The sequence below is a fragment of the Cryptotermes secundus genome, unplaced genomic scaffold (genome assembly GCF_002891405.2).
Source record: "Cryptotermes secundus unplaced genomic scaffold, Csec_1.0 scaffold257, whole genome shotgun sequence".
NCBI classification, from domain to species: domain Eukaryota; kingdom Metazoa; phylum Arthropoda; class Insecta; order Blattodea; family Kalotermitidae; genus Cryptotermes; species Cryptotermes secundus.
In genome coordinates, this window is record NW_019734352.1 from 302,015 (window position 1) to 323,887 (window position 21,873).

A 21,873-nucleotide genomic window follows, 5' to 3' on the forward strand; every position below is an offset into this window, starting at 1 on the left:
ACAAGGTCTTATATACATAGCATTTTATTAGCGTAACTGATCAAGTTTTACACTGAAAAATGCCTCAACAAAGGTTATGTTTAGACTTTGTATCTGGTTTGCTTGCCAGAGAAGCACAGCAAGAAGGAACTGAAGTGAATGTAAATTAAACAAATTAACATGGTTAAATAAATCCCAGGTGTATAAGATTGTCTTTATGGCATCCAGCATTCTTTGGAGCACCATTCAGAAGTTTCCTTTATTTATATATGAAATGTTTTAAGGCCACATACACAATAAAGAAACTGTGGCTGAGTTTTTCTTATCACCCCAGATAAGAATACTGTGTCACTAGCCCAGTAATGCATGAGACTTCTCAGAGGATTACATGCAAGTGTCATTAAAGTGATAATGAGGTGTAGGAAAGTGAAGAAGTTGCTGATGGTACAAAATGAATATTAATTTTGTTCACATCGCAAAGTGTCCAAATTTGGGGGACACAGGCATAGAACAAAACAAAAAACTTAAAATAAAGTAAATAAACAAATTAAACTGCACCTCCATCAAATACAAGGGGTATGGAATACTGTACTTGATTGAGGCATTATGCTACAAGCCAGAAGGTCGTGGGCTCGATTCCCGATGAGGTCGTAGAATTTTCAATTAACCTAATCCTTCCAGCCACATTATGGCCCTGGAGTCGACTCAGCTTCCAACAGAAATGAGTACCAGAAATCTTCTTGGGAGTAGAGAGTGGCCGGCACGTAAGGCTAACAACCTTATTATCATCTCTGAGCCGAATGTCTAAAAAATGTGGAGCCCTGACATCTCAAAACCCTATGGGCCTCCATGGCCTGTTACAGGAACAGCTTTACCTTTTACTATCAAATACCATATAGATTTTTAAGTGTGTTTTGTTGTATGCCATATGCCAGTTTTAAATCCTGGCTGGGACTCCCAATTATCCTCACTTTGCTTTATTTTGTGGGTTTTCTCAGTTGCTCCTGGAAAATGACATGGTAGTACCTTAAATTAGGTCATAACAGCTTTCTTCCACATCCTCTCCAATTCTTTATTTGCTGTAATACCATTTTATGCCATACACTGTTATCAACAGTTTGTTAAATAAACTACTTATTAAGAATAGTAACTTGTTTAGTGCGTATAATGCTGCTTTCCCATGTGCACAGATTATAGTGTGTCTAATGAAAATGAAAAGAAAATGAATTGAAAAGGATGTAGAATGGCTTATTTAAAGATATTGTTGAAGCATATTCCTGGATAAACTGAGGAACTCTCTCTGAAGACATGCAACTCATGAAAAATATTATGGTGGTTAGTTGTGCCTGGAGGTTTCGTAGAAGGCACATAATGAAGACGATATTTTGAATACATTTACTAAAATCACTAAAACTTAAGACACATAATTCATGTTCAGAAGCAAGAGATGTTACCTGTTGAAACAATGAAGTGTAGAATTCATGCATGATGTCTCCTGCCTCCATCAGAAAAATTCCCCTTATTATCTTGAAATGTACTGAAAGATTGAATTCATGCTGAAATATTGGTTTAACCATAGCGCAGGCTGCTTTCCATTTCTCTTCTACAAGTCTCAAAAGGTTAGCTTCCAGTACTTGTTTAACAGGCAAGATCTGATGTCCGCTGTTTTGAAGCAGTCTGTGAAAATGTATAATTCATTCATTTGTTTCATTTCTGTTAATCCAGGCTGGTACAACCGTTGGATATAGAGGAAGTCAAGGAACATGCATGTATAATAAGATGATGTTAAATCTCTATAGTAGGTCAAACCATAAACAGAGTTCCAGAAATAGTACCTAAATCTGCTGCAGACTGTCTATTGGCATACAGCTGAAGTTTATACACAGCCCTTTCCCTCATGAAGGGAGATGGAGGAGGGGTGTATACCATTACCTCATCAGACAGAACTGTTACTGTTCCTAATGCAAACACCAATCACAAGTTACACTACTCATCAAACTTATTTAAAACTATCACAGATAATTATAAGTTAGTCCTGTGAGGAATGCATTAAAGCAGTCTCTATAATATGGAAGTGATTCTGAATTCAAGTTGTTACAGTTTTAGTTTCCTCATGCAATTAAAAAGCCACAATCCATATTGCCAACATACATTATGATCCACCATGTAAAACACTTTACAGTTCTTCTATATTAAAGTGTCATGGACCAACATTCTTCTTCATTCTACTACATGTTCCTCTTTTCAGTGAAACTGAACAGGCATGTGGCAGGATTCTGTAAAGGTGAATGCACTGGGAGACAAGGACTCCAGTAACAGCATAATGTGTTGAGGAACATTTCCTTCATATGAGTTCACTACTAACTCAGTAATATACAACAAAGTCAACAAAATACTGAGAAGGTTATATTCAGAGAAGAGTATTTGTTTTACCCCATTTTACTTTATTCCTGCCATCTTCTGGCTTTTACGCTGCATTGTTAGAGCACAAAACACTTTTATCTTTGTCTCTTTCAATCTAAACACCAAAACAAGGATTTTTTAAGAGAAAGTTATGCAGGACTGAGAGATAAGAGATGATGAAGTCCCATTATAAAATTTTGAATATTTTTCACTTCATAAAACAATTGTTCCCAATTTATGTCTCATTATGATTCATATCTGGTTGATATAAATAAAAGTTAGTCTAGTAATCTAAGAAAATGTCTTGGAAACATGGTGATTTACCCCATCTATTCTATTTTTTTACAAAAAAAAATAGCCTATATTTGTATATCAATTGCCCCCCACCACCATCACCCAAAAAAAAGTCAGCCTTGATAGTCCACGCCACAAACATAAAATTTACTGACCAAGTGGCCCACTTAAAGACTTTCGACATTTGTCATGTACATAATTTACATTTTCCCTTCAAAGAGACTATATTTCATATCCATAAAAATATATTTATAAAGAGGCTAAAAAACAAAATGTACTTACAAAGGTCTCTGTTCACTTATCTCTGGGAAAATAATTTTGAAACCCAGGTTATAAATCACTGATGGTCCAAGCTGGTGTTAAACTTACTACATTTAAATATAGGCCTATTAGTCTACTGGTTACTGTACGAGGTTAGCAGGGTTCCAGGTTTGATCTTAACAATGATTGTTGAGTCTAAGTGAAAAAATAAAACCAGTAAAAAATATGTTAGTATACCAACCAAACACCTAATGATGAGATATAAGCACCTCCTGATAATCAAGCATATCAAATATGCCTCAGAAAATAATGTAATTATACATCAACTGTAACCAACTATAAAAACATAATACTGGGCTGGCTGAATAAAGCTGTCAACTTAATCCACTCACAGGTAAAGGAATGCTTACCTTGCATACAACTGTTGTTCTTTCTCTTTCAAACCATTTATACATTCATCTTCCTGCACAACATCCTGGCCCACTTGCTTAAAGGGTAGGTAATTTTCAAAAGCTGTCACAAGGAAATCATCTCCACATCGTATTAAATGTTCCTTAATCTCCGTAAAGAAACTGTCAGATTCATTCACAAGGTTGGAACTGTCAGTAACATTACTGCTAGTATTCTCTCCCATATCCTGGTGATTGTCTTCTTTCAATGCAAATCTACACAAATCCTTTTCAGTATGTTCAATTAATTCTTCATATAGACAACCTATGAATGAAAACATTAATTATCATACAAAATAATTAAGTGTATGGAGCAGCCCTTCCTTAGAAACAAACAACTGCCCAGCTGGTCAAGAAATTCCGTACCTTTCATGAAACTTAAAAGGTCTTCTACCACGTTTATAAGAGCCTCGGCCCTATTCTGAGCCAGTCAAATTCAGTCCACACTCACCTTACAAATAATTTTCACATTATGCTCACATCCATGTCTAGACCTCCCCAAACATTCTGTGTGCGTAATTCGTCTCCACCAATCTCTACCATGCATGCTATGAGTACTGACATGTCAACCTCCTTCATTTGATCATCACAAAACTGTAAGAGTACCAACTGTGAAGTTCTTCATCGTGTAATGTTCTCCAACATCCTGTTACTTCCTCTCTCTTATGTCAAAAATGAGACTGCTTCTTATATTTTATGCATGTGTGAAACTCGGTCTCTCACCACACATGACTAACAAAGATCACAGGCATGAGGAACCAACTTAATGTCCATTATTTATTGCCCGTCAATATTGCAACACTCTTCCACTCACCACTCAATTTTAGTTTAAAATTATACACCTTGACTCTACATGTTTCATCCCCAAACAGCCATCTTCAGGTGTCTTGATATGTTACAAATATTTTATTAAATTATGTTAAAACTGCTACACTGTCTTAGTTCATGTTAAAATCACACACTGTAGTCCTCTTTTCAAGGTAAAACCAGATAAAATCCTTTAAAGTTCCTAGTATACCCAAGTTATTTTGGTGCATATTTTTCACCTCACACGGGGTGTCCTCCATTTTCATAAATATATGTCTCTCCAGGGTGTTTTATCTCGGCAGCTTGCCCCTCACGTTCGTAGCCTACATTTCAGTTTTGACTGCCATATGCCCCTGGTTTGCATGTTTCCTCCACAGTGTGTGTGTGTGGTGTTGTTTTACTAGTAAGACAGTGTAGCAGTTTTAACATAATTTAATAAAATATCTGTAATATATGAAGACACCTGAAAATGGCCATTTTGGGCTGAAACATGTAGTGTCAAGGTGTATAATTTCAAACTAAAATTGAGTGGTGAATGGAAGAGTGTTGCAATATTGACAGACGATAAATAATTGACGTTAAGTCGAACAATTGCAATGGGATGCTGAAATAAAGAATCATGAGGAACAAAGTTTCACACCCATATAAAATAGCAGATCCAACCACAGTTTAGTGTATTTTAAGTTTAAAGTAGGAGACCGGAAGACAAAAGATTCAGAACTGAAAGCAAACAAGCATCGCGCCTATACAATCAGCAACTCTCACATTGTGAGCGTGCCCTGAAGCCCCCATGGCTCAACAGTTCCTGCATAGAGCAAATACGCCACAATATAGTTAATCTGTATCATACAGGACAATTAACTATTTCACTAAGCTTATCACTGTTCTAAAAAAAAAAAAAAACAACAACAACAACAACAAAGTTTTAAGCTAAAAATCTGAAAAATTGTAATTCTTGTTTTTCAACAATGATTGTCAGCATTAGTAACACCCTTGTCCTTCCTCTCTGCTTCAAGTTCATTAATTTTGTTCTTCATATGTTCCTTCTTTCTCTTCCTGAAACATCATTCAGTTTCATATCTTACAGTGTTCTGATTATCTGCATTTCTTTGGTTCGGATTGTGCAACCACTGCAGTTTAGCCTGTTTCCGTTCATTTTATACATCTGAACATTTTTTATCAATATGTGGTTTGAATTCTTAATAACCTAGTCACAATTTCACTGAAGATGCATGCCACTATCCACAGAAATTTGTTTTCAAGAGAGGTCAAGACTGGTATACTGAATGAAGTACAGGTGTCTCTCTCATTGCCTCCTGCTGGTCAATTCCATGCATACTGACATCAACTTCTACACAATCTTGAAAACAGAATAAGAACATCCACACAAGCTTTGGATTTTATATACAAGACAATTAAATACAGTCAGTCATGTACAAAAATGAACAATTTCTTGGTGTAATTTTGCATAACATAGTAAAAACCTATAATTTAGTGTAAGGAAAGCCATTCTCCTACAGATCCCTCAATAGGGGTTTCATTGTATTGTGACATGTTGAGCTCTGAATGACGCCCCTCCCCCCCCCCCCCTCCGCCAGCCGTGATGCGCCGAGCGAAGCCGAAGCGAGCCGATGTTAGCCGAGTCCTAGCATCCTGGTCGCTAGGCAACGCAAGTCAACGCGGTGACATCACCGAGGGATATCGCGGTTACTAGGCAGCCGTCAACAACTCCAGACAGCGTGGCTAGCAACAAGGCACCAGGCGACGACTGTCCGATCGAGGCTACATAAGGAGCAGCGAAGGCTATTCACAGTCAGTTGTACTGTGACAGTCGCCGAGTGCGTTATCAACGACTTCTCAGTTCGCAAGTTACGAGCTACAGCCGCGTGTGCAATAACCAGTGATCACCAGTCATATCTGGAGAGTGTAATTCAGGGAGACTTGTATAGCTCCCGCATTATTAGTACGTGAAGACTCTCGAAGAGAGTGTTAAGAGATTTCGTTCTAGGGTTTGTAAAGTGTGGAAACCCATAACATTGTTATCATTAATTGTAGCCGTTATTTGAAGATTGTTAAATAAACCAATTAACCATCTCTACGGCGTCTTCTGTAACGAAACGCGTTACAGTATGTTACTTACATCCATGAAGCTCTAACAACTTCCAAACACAAAGTTAGTATGAGAGTCCAAACAAATAACTATAACACATACCTCGCGTCTCGGTTAGCCTGCCCATCTTCATCAGTAGATCCATACTTTCGCTTGCATGAAGGAGTTTGCTGACAATCACTTGTAAGATTGGTAATGGCTTGATACCTGCTTTTAGCAGCATTGTTTCATAAGGTTGGACTATATATCTTTCCTCCTGAGACTCCTGGAGTTCTCCACAGTCTCTGCAAATGGGATCTGTTTGTGAGAGACTGAAGTACAATTTTGTACACGTGAAGAGCAGCAATTCAAATTGAACACCTCACCAGCTGCAGTTTTTTACACATTGGGTATATTTTAAGCAGGCATCATGGTTATTTAATTACACTGCTGCAATTACATTGATGATGTAGCATAAAATGGGTATGAAGATGATCATAAATTGTGAGAAGGTAAGAATTTGGAAAATTTTATTATACCTCGTCTCATCTGTCAAGGAAAACAATGAAAAATGTATGTCGGGATACACAGTAGTCTACTTGATATCCAAACATGGAAACTCTCAAACACAAGTTCAGAATATTACTACTACACCAGCCTGCTTAATTAATTATCATACATAATAGGATATTTCGGTCTTCAGACTTCACAATGGCAGATTCAAATTTGTATTATTCAGTGGATCAGATGCAGGGAGACCATTGGAGTTTACAATGCCATGGCATTTGGAGTGAATGGTTTACTGTAAGCAAATCTGTTACACCAATGCAGTACAATTTGGGAAGGCATGGCAGAGTTTGTAATATTCCATGCCACTCCACAATCATGGTGTGGTTTATGTTCTGTGATGGATGTAAAGCTACCTGAGGCTCCACCTACTGCCAGTAGGCCAGTAAACATGGAATGTGTTCATATGTCCATTATTTAGGACCGTAAGCAATCATTTCAGCACTGTGCTGTACTATACAAATCACTAAAGTGAACTGTGTGACAAATTCTTCTTCTTCTAACGGCATATTAAATTTGCCATATTTTTCATGCCATTAAATACAAACCTGTGTTAAATGACAAAAATATGCATTTTCTTGAGACTGTCATCATCAAGATTCATTGTGCAATTTACCGTGATATCACAAATTCCTCCCGGCAATCCTGCAAGTGTCCATGAGTCAGCCATGCACTAATGATATCCAAATAAACTTCAAAACTCTTTAGGAACAGCTTCAGCATAATGGCAGTCCATTTGCTGGATGATGAGTCTACAAATTCTCCATATAATGCTGAAAGAAGACTGTTCACATATACATATTAACTTTATTAAAAATCAGCAAAACATCTAATCATCTTATATAGACTGTACTGAAATTTCTTATGCCTTCTGACAGACTTTTCAATATATAGTGGCCTGAAGGTCACAAAGCACAATGATCTGAATATGCTAGTGCACCATAGGATTCTGAATTCTAAAATGTTTTTATCAATATATTATTGTTACTGGGTTAATCCTGTAACCAAATAACATGTGTGTGCCCAGGTAAATAGCAGCAATAAAACAAGAGGCTGTGCAGTTGGTATTTATGCATGGAAAATTTGGTGCTTTACATTGATCTTGTGCTCAAGATATCAATATTAACATCAAATGAAATCAGTATATATTCAGTTATTTGATATGATGTTCCCTTACATTAATTAGAATCGATATGGGGCAAGATTTTGGGTGCATCATGATTACTTCTCTGATATATTGGGTTTCTGGACTTTATCCATCGTCGTAGTTTTTAAGATAAAAAATAAAAACAGTGGACCAGTGATTGAGGCTAGCTCTTTCTAACGGACCCAACAGAATAGGTGTTCCCCTTTTCCTTCACCTGAGGACGGAAACAGATCCAGTTTCTGAAACGTCGTGTTTTTATTTGTTATCTTAAAAACTAGGACGATGGATAAAGTCCAGAAACCCAATATATCAGTGTGTTATACACCATCGTCAGAATCCTATAGTAACTACATGATTACTTCTGTTAAAAAATTATAAAAATTGCCCACAAACTTGTCTGAAATAATGAAATATCTACTGATCAAGACAATGTTATGAATACATATTCCTACTGACCAATATTCTTATTTATTATTTCAATCATACTGACCAATGTTCTATTATTTACTAGTGCGGAATGCACAGAGACTGCTTGATGCATCCAATGCATGGAATCAAACTGCCATAATTTTTTGAAACCTGCATACTTTGACTGAATACAATATAATATAATATAATACATTAAGAAGATCTACATAAATGTACAATATTCAGTATTTTGGTGACAATGTTAGTGAGCTTAAAGAGCATGTTTCAATCTTTTATATCAGTAAACTACACAGTACATCTGATAGCACACGTAGTAAAGAATAACAGCAGCACGCACACAGGAAGACTACACAGGATAACACCTATACAGTGTGGAAACAAGAACTAGCCGCTGCAGCACTTTAGACATAGGGCGAGTAACCCTAACAATTTTAAATTTAAAATTTAGAGAAAAATTTTAAAAGATTTTAAAATTAGAACTAAAGATTTTATAGTGCTACTACAGGAACGTCAAAATTAACGTGTGTAAAATAATCTACAAACCAGACAGATATCAACGAAGTAGATGTTGATAAGAAAAATGAAAGTGTTTTAAATGTTAAATTTTGGGCTGGGTGCAGTGACAGCAACGTGAGTGTTATACACCTGATGATGGCCGTCTGAGGCCGAAACATGTAGTGTAGAGGAGCAAGATCAAGGACACATAATATATTCTTTGCACTTGGGACGGAATTTGTATCATTATATCGTTTATTATATCAGTAAATTTACCTTATAAGAAATTCTGCACTGATCCTAAACTAGTAGCTGTAGACAAGCGAGATCTGATACAAACAAGTTTCAGACTTACTACTGAATTTTATGTACTTTACATCATGTGATATGTCTACAGCACCAACAATTACAGCAGATCAAAAACTGCATAACATCTTGCATAAACATGTTAACAGAATAATGTTTAGCAAGTGCCTGGACAAAAACTGGAGCCACTCTGAATAATGATTTGGAAGGAGGTGCCAAAAAAATTTTAATTTCCACCTGTTCGTCACCATGTGTTACAATATCATTTCATTCATCATGTCACTAAGTCCATGAGTTTCTGGGAGAATTGTAATCACCAGCTTCAAGACTTTATGCTGAAGAGCATTTTTGCTATATAACTAAGCATGCAAAGTCACAAAGGCCCAGTCATGTCTCTGTGTACTTTATTATACATAAGCTAAGATTATAGCAGCATAGTCTGATGGGTCACCAACATCAGTTACTTGCTTTTGGATACAATCCTGAGCCTGATCACATCCTACCATCCTGTAATCCCATATACAACTACAAATAACAGCAGAAGCATTCTTCCAAATGTTCATGTATAATTTCATGTCGTCATATCAGATCAACAGATTAAGGGACTGTCAACTTGAAGATACTTACCAAGAGGCTGAGAGCCAATTAGGCGATGTCTTCCAATCATATACTGCTCTTGTATGAATACAATACATACTACTCAGCTCATGTAATTTTGGTTCCAGTTCATTAGTCAGCTGCAGCAGTGTGTAAGTTTCATCTGAAATTACAGTAACAATTAATTCTATCACCTTGGTTTCCTTTTCACTCTTCACCAGAACAAACAGAACAAATACATGTCACTCTATATACAACTGAAACCTTCTCCCAAGTGTGTCCACTCGTGTGGTGTATCATATCAATTAGACACCTAATTTTGTGGTACAAAAAATACGTTTTATTTTCTCTTCATGACTATCTACACATGTAAATTCAATACTATTTCTTGCAACATATGTCTTAAAAGATCAAATTTTAAAGTTCATACCTTGTTTTTTCACTTTAACTTCAATTTGGATGATGAGTGAATTAAAATCTTTGAGGAACTCCTTCAGTACAGTCCAGTATGCTATGAATGTATTGGGAGGATATTTTGTAGAATTTGCCACTTCTCTATTGTAATTCAGTTCTTCACCAAAGTTCTGAAACTCTCGTATCATTGTGAAGTAAGGACACAGGTGATTCAAGTACAATGCAAATGTGTCCTGTGGAAAGATACCCAATCGCTGTTTAACCCTTTCCATTCTGAGTTTTATTTAGCAGAACTTCCTTGCACTGTATGTACACAAAAATCTCCTTTCATGGTTTCTCTAAGGACCAGCAGATCTGAACGCTAACATGAGAAAAATCTTACATGGAATCAATTTATCACTGTGATTACTGATATGGGATCTCTGAAATTAGTGTTAAATGAGACAACAAATTAAACTGAGTAACATTAAATGGATATTCCACTGCCTATCTATAGTACCTCCAACACATGACTTCTACTAATGAAATACCACAAGTGATTTGAATTAATAGAGAAAAAATCACAAAAGTCTGACATGACTGCACCTAGTCTCCCAACCTCTCTGTAACTAGAAAGGTCAAGTTGATCAGACATGCATCCTCTACATGTACTGTACAATACGGTCACACAATTCCTTGACAAACATTGAGGGAAAATGGACTCTCACTAGAATTCTGACAGACACAAACTTTTGCCAGAAACATTATTAAAGAGTTATGCAATATGGTGACACAGCAGGGGGAACTTTTGCAGTATTTTCTGTGAAATGATGTGCTTGTTTCAATTTTATTAAATGGCATTTCTATCATAATCTTCATCAAGGAACTCACATGGTGTAGTCCAAAGGCAGGAATTTCCAGGCACCCTAACAAATGTTTTTATATTTACCTATGCATGAAGCCATATTTGGCCTCATACAGCCTACAGACTTTCTCATGACAACAGTCCTTCAATAAAAATATCAACTTGCTACCATGAACAGCTTGCAATGCTCCACAGCCCAGATGTTCCAACCTCTCATATTCACTGTCTGTGTCTTTAATATTGTTACCTTGGACACTCTTGCTTGCATACACTTTGCCAGCCAAAACAGAAATAACTGCTGGCTACTTCTGCTGGACATCAGGAATATTCTTTTGTTGTTCCCCGCCACTTCCTTGTGTCAAGAACGACTCATCTGTATTCAATAAATGCTGGCATACTTTCTAAGAAATTTCCAGCAGACAGAAGGAAAGCTGTCACAGAAATAATCTGCAACTGCCAATTGGACTGCCTACTTTCGGTGCACTTTACAGTATTCAGTACAACCAAAGAGTTTGCAACCTTCATATTATCTTTATAGTTAATAAGCAGCGGTCTGAAAGTGCGTCAGACATTGGGAAATTAAATTACACATCTGGGTTCAAAATGATGGTTATGAATTACACCAAAAATAACTTGAATTGTGCTTTCCTCACATACAGAAGAAATTTCCTCAGTCTAAAAGTAATGTGTAAGTTATACTCTGAAATGTGGTATTTGCACATTTTATACATAAAAACTTTCATGTATAATTTTTGGGTGTCAAGGTGTATAAATTATGTAAATATGTTATATGGGTGGAGTTACACAACAGAAGATTATTTAGCAAATTTTAATTTTTGAAATCCATTGAAACCCCATTTAAGTTGCTCAATTTAAAGTTTTCCTTCACTTAATGTTCAAATCCCTACATTTCAAATTTCTGACAATTTAATGCTCCCCTAAGAAACCTTCAATGGGGGTTCCACTGTATTGAACATTTAAATGAATATCAATTATATATTCTACTTTACAACCAGACAACTCAACTATGATACATTTTTATCAGTTCATATCACATAAACACTCTCTTACTAATGTTGGACTTTTGTTGCACTTTTATATTAAAAGAAAGAAACAAGTTCAGGAACAACCATGATTATATACTTGTAACGCTGAGAGTCTGAAAGACGTCTCAAGCAGTAACACTGATAGTGAAAAAATCCAATATTTTGGACTGTATGCACCTCCACCAACAGCCGGATTTTACTGAATATCAACAAAGATTTTAACATAATAAAACTTTATTTCCGCATTTGTGGAGATGATAATACACTATGTATTTAACACATTAATTCTACATTACCTTTGAGAGACTTGATATGGTAATATCTGGCTTTACAGTGAACTTCTTATTCACTTCTCTGAATAAGTAACTTGTTGTTGGTGTAAAGAACATCCAGAGAATTTCCCTCATAACTTTGTATTCACTGAGGATGATTGTCTGTGGATCTTTATGTCCTTGTTCAATCAAATATTGATCCCTGAAAGAAACATAACTAACCTAACTCTCGGGAATACGTTTCTTGAAACACTCATAGTTAGCTGGCTCGCTAGGAGAGTCCTGATCTCTTATGGAACCTGTAGGTCCATTACCACGTTCATAAGAGTACACTACTGAATCCTACACAGAGCCTCATTCTCTTTTTTCAAGATGCATTTTAACCAAGGAGGTCAGCTTCGCACCCCTGCCTGCCAACTTTATCATTATTGAAGGATAACAGATGCTTGTAAAACTTCTATGGGCTATGCAAAGGCAAGTTCATACCAATATAAAAACTGTAAAAGTCAATGGCCTACAAGTAGTTACTATAGGATTCTGACGATGGTGTATAACACACAGAGATATTGGGTTTTCAGACTTTACCCATCGTCCTGGTTTTAAGATAACTAAGAAAAACATGACGTTTCGGAAACTGGATCTGTTTCTGTCTTCAGGTGAGGGAAAACACCTATTCTGTTTGGGTCCCTTAGAAAGAGCTAGCCTCAGTCACTGGACAACCGATGTCACAAAACACAAAGGTTATAAACACCTGAGACCAGGCTAAGCCCATGAGAGCTAATAAGAAAAGTAATATACTTTACAAATTGTTCCAAACACGTACAAGCGTGGAACCAGGGTAGATACAGCCGTAGAAATTTATGTCACGAAACCAAACTAATAACCAGGTCCATGACCCCACGGCATGGAATAGAAAGGAGAACCAATAAAAAACTAATATGTCTAACTAGTGTCAACAATGGAGTAAATCACGTCTATCTAATTTAGAATTTAGATTTTTTTTTTCTTATTAGCTCTCATGGACTTAGCCTGGTCTCAGGTGTTTATAACCTTTGTGTATTGTGACATCGGTTGTTCAGTGATTGAGGCTAGCTCTTTCTAAGGGACCCAACAGAATAGGTGTTTTCCCTCACCTGAAGGCGGAAACAGATCCAGTTTCCGAAACGTCATGTTTTTCTTAGTTATCTTAAAACCAGGACAATGGATAAAGTCCAAAAACCCAATATCTCAATGGCCTACATTTCACGCTACAAGCTGATGACCAAATATGAGATGTAAGATTGAAAACCTAGCGTTTATTTTGAACATAATTTGGCAGGCACTTATGCTGACAACATCCACAGAACACATGCTAGCAGAAAAACCTGTACAGGCATCAATGAGTTCTTCAGTTGTACATTTTCAAAATTTAGAAAAGAATTTACTTACCACAGTTTTGCCCAGTTGGACGCTGGAAATCTGCTTGACACATTATAATGTACTTCTTCAGAAGTCCAATATGGCTGCATAACATTAGTTTCCAGCCACTTCTCTGCTGAATAAACTTCTAGCAAATTATGAATAATATCTTCTTTTGAGATCTTCTGAACTTCCACTTCCAAATTCATAAAAGGAACAGAGTTAATAACTTCTGGTGCTAACAAGTCAGTTCCTTCTTCATCTATTGGTTCATCTAAGTCACTGCTGAATTCTTCCTAATAAACAACCAATGTATTAAAATATCTCCTAAGCGCAAAGCACAAAAGCATGCAAGCAACAAATGGGAATTTATGGAGTTCAATCTAGCAGCATAAATGAAATTATGAATACTGGTGTTCCTATACTCCACATTCCTAAGGCATTTCAGATGGGGCATAACATCACAAATCTGGGGAAACAATTACCACACTTAAAAAAATTGTTTTAGTCTATCTTCTTAAGTGGTTGTGTAAAGCAAAGTAGTCTTATACAGAGTTTTTTATCTCTGTTGACTGGTTCTGCACTTCACGGTGACTGGAGCACTGCTTGCTGCAAGGCACACATAAATTTTGTCAAAGAATTGGCATGATTGATGGTCGATACCATTTAGAATGAAGGAAAGTAATTAACCTTGGACCACTTAACGGCATTATATGTTTCACAGCGGGCAGTGATGTTCATGCATGGGAGTTTATGATTTGTCAGCAGGAGGCAGCAGTTATCAGCTCCATTAGCCATTTGCTCTCAGTTACAATTAGTGAGTTGTGTGGTACATCATTGTGCAGTATACTTTAGAGCAACACATACTTCTGTATGACACCTATGTGGAATACAGATTGGCTAGTGTGTGTTGGTGAAAATTTTGTGATGAAAGAGTTCCCAGTGGACAGACAATTCACAATTTGCTGAATAAACTTAGAGCAGTGGGACTCTTGAAAGACAAGAAATAAAACCTCAAGCACAAAGTGCTTAATGAGAAGTTTGATGACAGAAGGACAACACTTGAACATACACCTAGAAAATCACTGAAACATCTAGCTCAGGAGCCGGAGTGTCAAAATCTAGTGTAAACATGGCAACACAATTGCTGCAGCTTAGACAATATAAAACAACTGTAATCCATTCCTTGAAGCTGCACCTAGCAGGGTCCAGTTTTGTGGTTGGTTTCTACAGTCTCTTCGAAGGTGAGATTGATCGACAACTGACATTCTTTCTGACGAAGTATGCTTTCACTTGCAGGGATATATAAATATGCAAAATAATCACTACTCGTGTTCAAAGAATCAACATCCAACCCATGAAGTCCCACTCCATCCAACAAGAGTTTGAGTCTGGTGTGCTGTAAGTGAAAGGACTGTTGGATCTGTGTTCTTTAATAAAATAATTAATTGCAAAAGATATGTACAGGTCATTCTTGGGCAGTTCTTTCCAGAGTTAAGAGAAGAAGAGAGACTATAGCCGGTTTCAGCAGGACTCAGCTATTGCCCAAACTGCACATATATCTTAGCAGGCTTTTTCTGATGTCTTTGAGGACAGAATTATCAGCAGCAGTACCTGGCCAGCATGTTCACCTAATCTTAATCCTTCTGATTTCTTCTTCTGGAGTTATTTCAAGGCTAATGTTTACAACAATAACCCCTAAACAGGCAAAAAACTAAAATAAAATATTTGTAGGGAAATTGAAAATATTCTTGCAGAACAGCTTCAAAGGGTAAATCAGAACCTCTTCCACCAGTGTAAGGAACGTCTATATGTACAGGGACAGCATTTTCAACACGTCCTGTGATCTGTGAACATTGGTAATAAAGTACCTTCATTCCAAATGTCTTTGACAGTCAGGCATACTGATTCATTGGTAAAATTCATATGTCCCTTGCAGCTAGCAACAACTGGTTTCCATGAAGCGCAGAGCCATGGAACCAGTCAACAAAGTAAAAATTCTCTCTGTATAATTTTGTTAGGATTCGTTTCCTAATATACTACTTTAGTACCTAAACAGTTCAACACTTCACCCAGGCACCATGACACGGCCGCAGAACTTCACATTCACTGACATCAATAGAAAGTGAGTATAAGACAGCCCCAAACAACATAATAAAACAATGTGGTCAAATCCACAGAAACATAAGTCTAACATTAAAGGAACTTATACCTCAGACATTTTGTTTTACACATGTGTACTGTAAAGTTTTCTTTCAATAAAGTATATCCCAGATGATGGTATTGTAAGACCAAAACATGTCAAAGTCTCTGTAACACACAGTCTACTTAGGCAATAAATGAGATATGCTTGGATGGTAACCTGCATTTGATTTCATATTCTTATATAAATTTTCTTCTTTCCATTTGTTCTTAGTGTGTGGGAATTTGTTTTTCCAAATTATTAATCTTTTATGACTAACTGCAATATGGAGTCTTTGGTTTTAGATTTAATATGGGCTTACTGAGTTATGGGCTAATGTACTAGTGTACTAGTTTTAGTTCATTTCTAAGTTTTGTTATTAATGTCTTCCATTTTAATGAAAATGTTCATCTACCATAAATGGTTTTTGATGGGAATATGTCCTTTTCGTCATTGGAATAATTCCAAGCCTTCCCTGGCAGAAGATTTCATTTCGTGTAGATTTTCTATTTGGTTTTTTAATGCTACTGTTAACAATGTACATCCGATCAATTCCCACAGAGCACAATGAAAATTCTGTGTGGTGATTTCAATGCAACTCACCAGAATGCAGGGGAAAATCATAACACAAAGACAGTTACTAGATCCTTTGAAAATGGTGCAAGGTTCAAATATTTTGGAACATCAATAACAAATCAAAACTTGATTCATAAGGAAATTAAGAGCAGATGAAATTCAGATCACAACCCTGTTGTCTTCTCATCCACCGTCCAAAAGCATAAATATTAAAAAACACAAAACTGCAACAATGATTGTAGCTTTTTATGGGTGTGAAATTTGGTCTCTGACATTAAGGGAAGAACACAAGCCGAGAGGTAGCGGGTTCAAGTCCCGATGAGGTCACTGGATTTCTTTAAATTGACCTAATCCTTCCAGCCGCACTATGACCCTACAGTCGACTCAGCCTCTAACAGAAATGTACCAGAATTTATTTAAATAATATTCCTGGGGAGTAAAGTGCGGCCGGCGCGTAAGGCTAACAACCTTACAGCCATCTTTGAGCCAATTGTCTAGATAGTGTGGGACCCTCAACGTCTCACAACACTATGGGCCTTCACGGCCTGTTACAGGGATAGCTTTACTTTTACTTCTTTTTTTTTTTTACATAGAGTGAGGGTATCAGAGTTTTGGATTAAATATTTCCAGTTTTATTCTGATTAGTCCTTGAGAAATGAAACTATAGACTTTGAGTATCTGTTTGTCCAAGTTTTATATTAATATAAACTTGTTCCTATGTAGCCAATAATACTTCTATGCATGTCCACAATCCAGAAATAATGACATAAGCTGTTGCTCTACACTGTTCATAGCATGTATGACAATGCCTCCATATTCCACCCTCCCCACATAATCAGCATACATTCACTCTCTCTGTTGCAATATTATCTCTATTTCTCCTGCCCGTATTGACCATGTCAACCAAGCCAAGGGCACAGCCAGAATTCCTCAGTGCCTTACAGAGCAGCCAGTCTGTGGTGGAAAATTCTGTTGTCTGTTATTGCATTACTACTGGTATTATGTTCCTACTTTACTTTCCCCTCCATGCGTCCAAGTTATCCTATTAGTGCATAGAAGGCCATATATTCATAACAATATATTTCATAAATTGTAACCAGTTTTAGAATGAAAAGAAAAGTGTACTAGTGATGCAAAACACTGCAGTAGTCACAAGGTTAATCTAAACATCTAGCTAACCCAACCTCTGATCACATGTGGCAGCTACTGTTGGGCAACAATGTCAAGCCCTCACCTTCCATTCTGAATGTTTCTTCCATTAGACTGATTCCTATTAAAAAAAAATCAAGTGACACTTCTAGAGAACTGAATGTAGACAGAAGAGGGGAAGCTGCAATAAGAGAATAATTTCTTATTATTACTGGTTCTTTCCTGTCAAATATGTTCTGTGTTGATGTCTTATTATATTTAGTACCACTGAAGAGTTCACACTGCTTTATGGTAAATTAGCAGTAACAACTAGTATTCTGAAAGTACTAAGATGATGCAGGAAAGGACATAAAACACGTCTTTGGCTCATATAACACATTTTCTCTTCAATATTATGCAGCCATATTTTTCTTAACCTCGAACTAATGTCTTACTTACATATTTTATACAAATCAACTTTCATACACAAGTAAATATAACAATATTTAGACTTACACTTGAAGAATCATCATAAACACAGACAAATTTTTCGTCCCCTTCTCGTAAATATGAAGCCCAGTCAAAACTGTCTTCTTCTTCTTCTTCGGGTACTTTGACAGCTGTATGAGTTGCCTGACGGTGATGAGCAGAGGCTGTTGGATTGTTAGCCAAGTGAAGAAGCAGAGACAGCAGCGAATACTGGATGTCATACTGCAGAAATACAAAGTGTATATACAGTAAACCCTCTCTAATCCAGATTAAATGGGGGAAAGGCCATCTGGATTAACCAATAATCTGAATGAAGCAAAAGATAGTCCTAAAAACCAAAAAACTTAGAAAAATGGTAGATTTAATAATATAGTAGTGCTGATAAAAATAAATAAAAAATATAATTGCAGCAATTTCTTCCTCTGTCAGAAGCTGAAATCCAGGGTCTCCTTCATCCAGCAAAAGTCAGTCTTGGATATTTTCTTGCATGGTTTCAGTCTCTCCAGTCTGAAAGTCCTCTTGCTCTAATCCCTCTAGCTCCTAAATTCCATGTGTCTTTTAAATTATGTACTGAACTGTGAACAGACATTTTCATTTTTTCATGTTTCAATCTGGACTATCCAACATCCAGATTAAATGTAACCAGATTAGTGAGGGTTTATTGTAAATCAAAAATACTGTCCAAAAACAATGGACGATAATACAAGAATTAAATAAACATGGTAGAATAAAGTAATGATTGTAATAAACTTTTTTACTTAGATCACATCATTTGGGCATGCATACATGCATCATCTACAAACTTCTTGCAAAATGAATATTTTCCACTTAACAGCCCAAATATGACACACCATAATTTAACCTAAAGTGAACCCACAATGGACAAACTTGTTGTCCTACCGGTTAAAAGGGACACATTAATGCAGCTGCATAAAGACTCTCATTAATATCTAGATATGAAGATTTTCTTTTATATACACCAAAATGAATAACTGTACCTCATACTGTACATGAACTACAAACACAATAAAAATTAAAACATAATAAACACCAACAAAAATAACAAATCTAAAAAGAAAAAAAAAAGTGTAATGCAAGAAAGAAATGTGGGAATGTACGAGAGATTATGTGTTATATTGCGCTGCTGACTTCTTCTATATTTGAAGCAGACCCCTTTGTGGATTCTTTAACTGTAATAAATGAATGAATGAATGAATAAAATGTATATTTAAATTAACACTGCTGCCTATTGCTAGAAAGCAATGGACTATGGAATGAATACTCAGGAAAAGGGTGTTATTACTGTTGTGATACAGGTGTATTATATATTAAGAAAATAGATTTTATATTACTATATTAAGGATCTTGATGGTCTTTTGATCATGTATGTAATTTTAAATGTTATTTTGATATATGGAATGTATTGCTGTACAGTAGTTTTGTTGTATTGAGTATTAAAATTTTGACGATGATGACTATCTGATTATGTATGTATATTTATATGTTATATTGTATTATTGACTTGTTCTATATCAGAGGCAGATGCCTCTATGGATTTTTTGGAACTATAAATAAATGATAATGATAATGATAATGATAAGGACAAAATACTAGAGCACATGTAGGTCTGTACAGTAACATGGCACGTTTGATAAACTATGAAAATTCAATTTTTCCACATTTGACAAATAACTGTTCACATTTGTTTTTATGTGTACGTGTACTGGCAATGTACAAATACACGCTGGACAAGGATTTACTGTACTAATATAACCTAACTTAAAACTATAAAGGATTTCAGGTTCTCATGCCAGTGACTACAATGGGCATGTTCTACTGGTTGTAACCTGCATAGCACAGAAGCAGCCTGGCATTTCAGAGGAACATACTGCCTCCATCTTCAGAGTCAAAAGTAAGCCAAGCCAAGCTGGGATGAAGCTTTCCACCTGCTTCTGCTGATTTCTTGCTTACTTTGAGGCGATATTTCATTTAATCTCATTTATTCTTTAAATTCAATAAATCCTTTTAGGCCAAGCCTAGGATGTAGAACAAGTCACAATTAAATCAAAACATACACAAGAACAGTTCATAAAACAGAACTCAGTCACATACAGAACAGTCATAAAAAAATACATAGTGACAATCAAACCACAAAAAAAGTGGAAATCGTTCAAGTTACAATCGATTGAATTACAACCAATAAAAGCCTACACAACATAACCATAACATATACATTTCACTAAATTTCAATATTAAGGTATACTAAAAGTTCAATTAACGAATACAAATATACATATAAAATATGATAATTACATATATCTTATGAGATAAAACACCTGAAGATGACATTATAGATATTTTCGGTCCTAGTATGGTTCCTCTAAAATACCAGGCTCTCTCTGAACTACACAGAGTTACAACCCAGACAACTGGTTGCTTCTTAACCAAACCTTTCATCAAATTTGGTTTTGTTGGAGAAATATACAAACATATCCAGTAGAAGAAAAAATTATATTTGAGATTCTCACAGCAGTGAACATTAACATATTGTCTAATGGAAAATAACATTTCTAAACTGAGGCTGGAGAACACAGATTCATCAAACATTGGTACCTGTCTAATGAACTACATGGAATCACATCTCAGAAGACACTAATATAAAAAAAAGAATGTTTTCACCTGGCCAGTATAATTGAGGATCTATTTCAAGGAAACAGAGGCTACGGTCTAGAAAACCTAAATTAACGGCCATGGGGATTGGTTGCGCTGACCACGCGACACCCTCTATCCGCAAAAGTTGGCACTAAACTTCGCCAACAAGCAGCAGTCACTCGGTCGGTACGGTTCGCTTGCGGACTAAAATCACAGAGTTTTTTTCCTTCTTCTTCTTTCTTTTTAACTTTGCCAGTACAAGTACAGAAATCTGCTGTTAGTGTGTCTGCATCACGCAGTACTGTGTGAGCAGAAGGGGCATGACAATGATACACAGATGTCCACTAAATACATTTATTGCTTCAAAGCGTTATATTTTTGTAACCATGACATACAACTGATTGAAAGAGAAATAAAATTATAACACATATTTTGAATTTTCATTGGTAAAGCCTAACATGTACAGCTCTAGTGATATGGCAGATTTCAAGATGACATTCCATCTCAGCCCAAACACAAGTTGGTGTTATGGATTCAATTTAAATATTTCAACACCATCAACAAGTTTAATGTCCTTTACTTTTATGTACCCACAGAAAAGAAAGTCACAAAGCATTACATCTGGCAAGGTAGAAAGCTATGAAACAGGGCTACATCTTCTTATCCAACACTTGGAAACTTTTCATTTAAATCAGTTCAAAAACTGCTAAAAGGGAACAATGTACAATATTTTTTGGAAAAATTAAACTTCCTCATCTGTCAGTTTCAGAAATACATCTTTTTTAACAAAACCAAATACGACCCCTGTTATGGTAATCTCAGAAAGAACAGTGTTAGGGCCAAGGCAGAAATTTTTCTCAATATCTGCCACATTATATGAGATGGATATGTGGCAAATTACTAACACAAAATTATGCGTTGGTACTTTTTTATGTCCCTTAATTATGTCACACAGTTAGAAAAATGTCACATTTTGAAACACTTAACAGAGTCTGTGGAATGCTGTACATGCATGCGGACACAAATGTACAAGAACAAAATTTTATCAT

At 36.1% G+C, this 21,873-nt stretch overlaps 1 protein-coding gene across 1 annotated transcript in view; it reads right to left on the reverse strand.

The window, feature by feature from the left end:
• LOC111868802 (gamma-tubulin complex component 5) overlaps positions 1-21,873 on the reverse strand; it is a 38,549-nt gene that overhangs the window by 14,600 nt on the left and 2,076 nt on the right. Inside the window, exons 3-11 of the mRNA XM_023859789.2 lie at positions 18,200-18,394; positions 13,828-14,093; positions 12,424-12,601; positions 10,254-10,470; positions 9,854-9,986; positions 7,466-7,633; positions 6,406-6,587; positions 3,348-3,651; positions 1,434-1,656 (exon numbers count right to left, since the gene is read on the reverse strand). Of these exons, the coding sequence (XP_023715557.1) occupies positions 1,434-1,656; positions 3,348-3,651; positions 6,406-6,587; positions 7,466-7,633; positions 9,854-9,986; positions 10,254-10,470; positions 12,424-12,601; positions 13,828-14,093; positions 18,200-18,394 (1,866 nt within the window). The remainder of the gene's footprint in view (positions 1-1,433; positions 1,657-3,347; positions 3,652-6,405; positions 6,588-7,465; positions 7,634-9,853; positions 9,987-10,253; positions 10,471-12,423; positions 12,602-13,827; positions 14,094-18,199; positions 18,395-21,873) is intronic.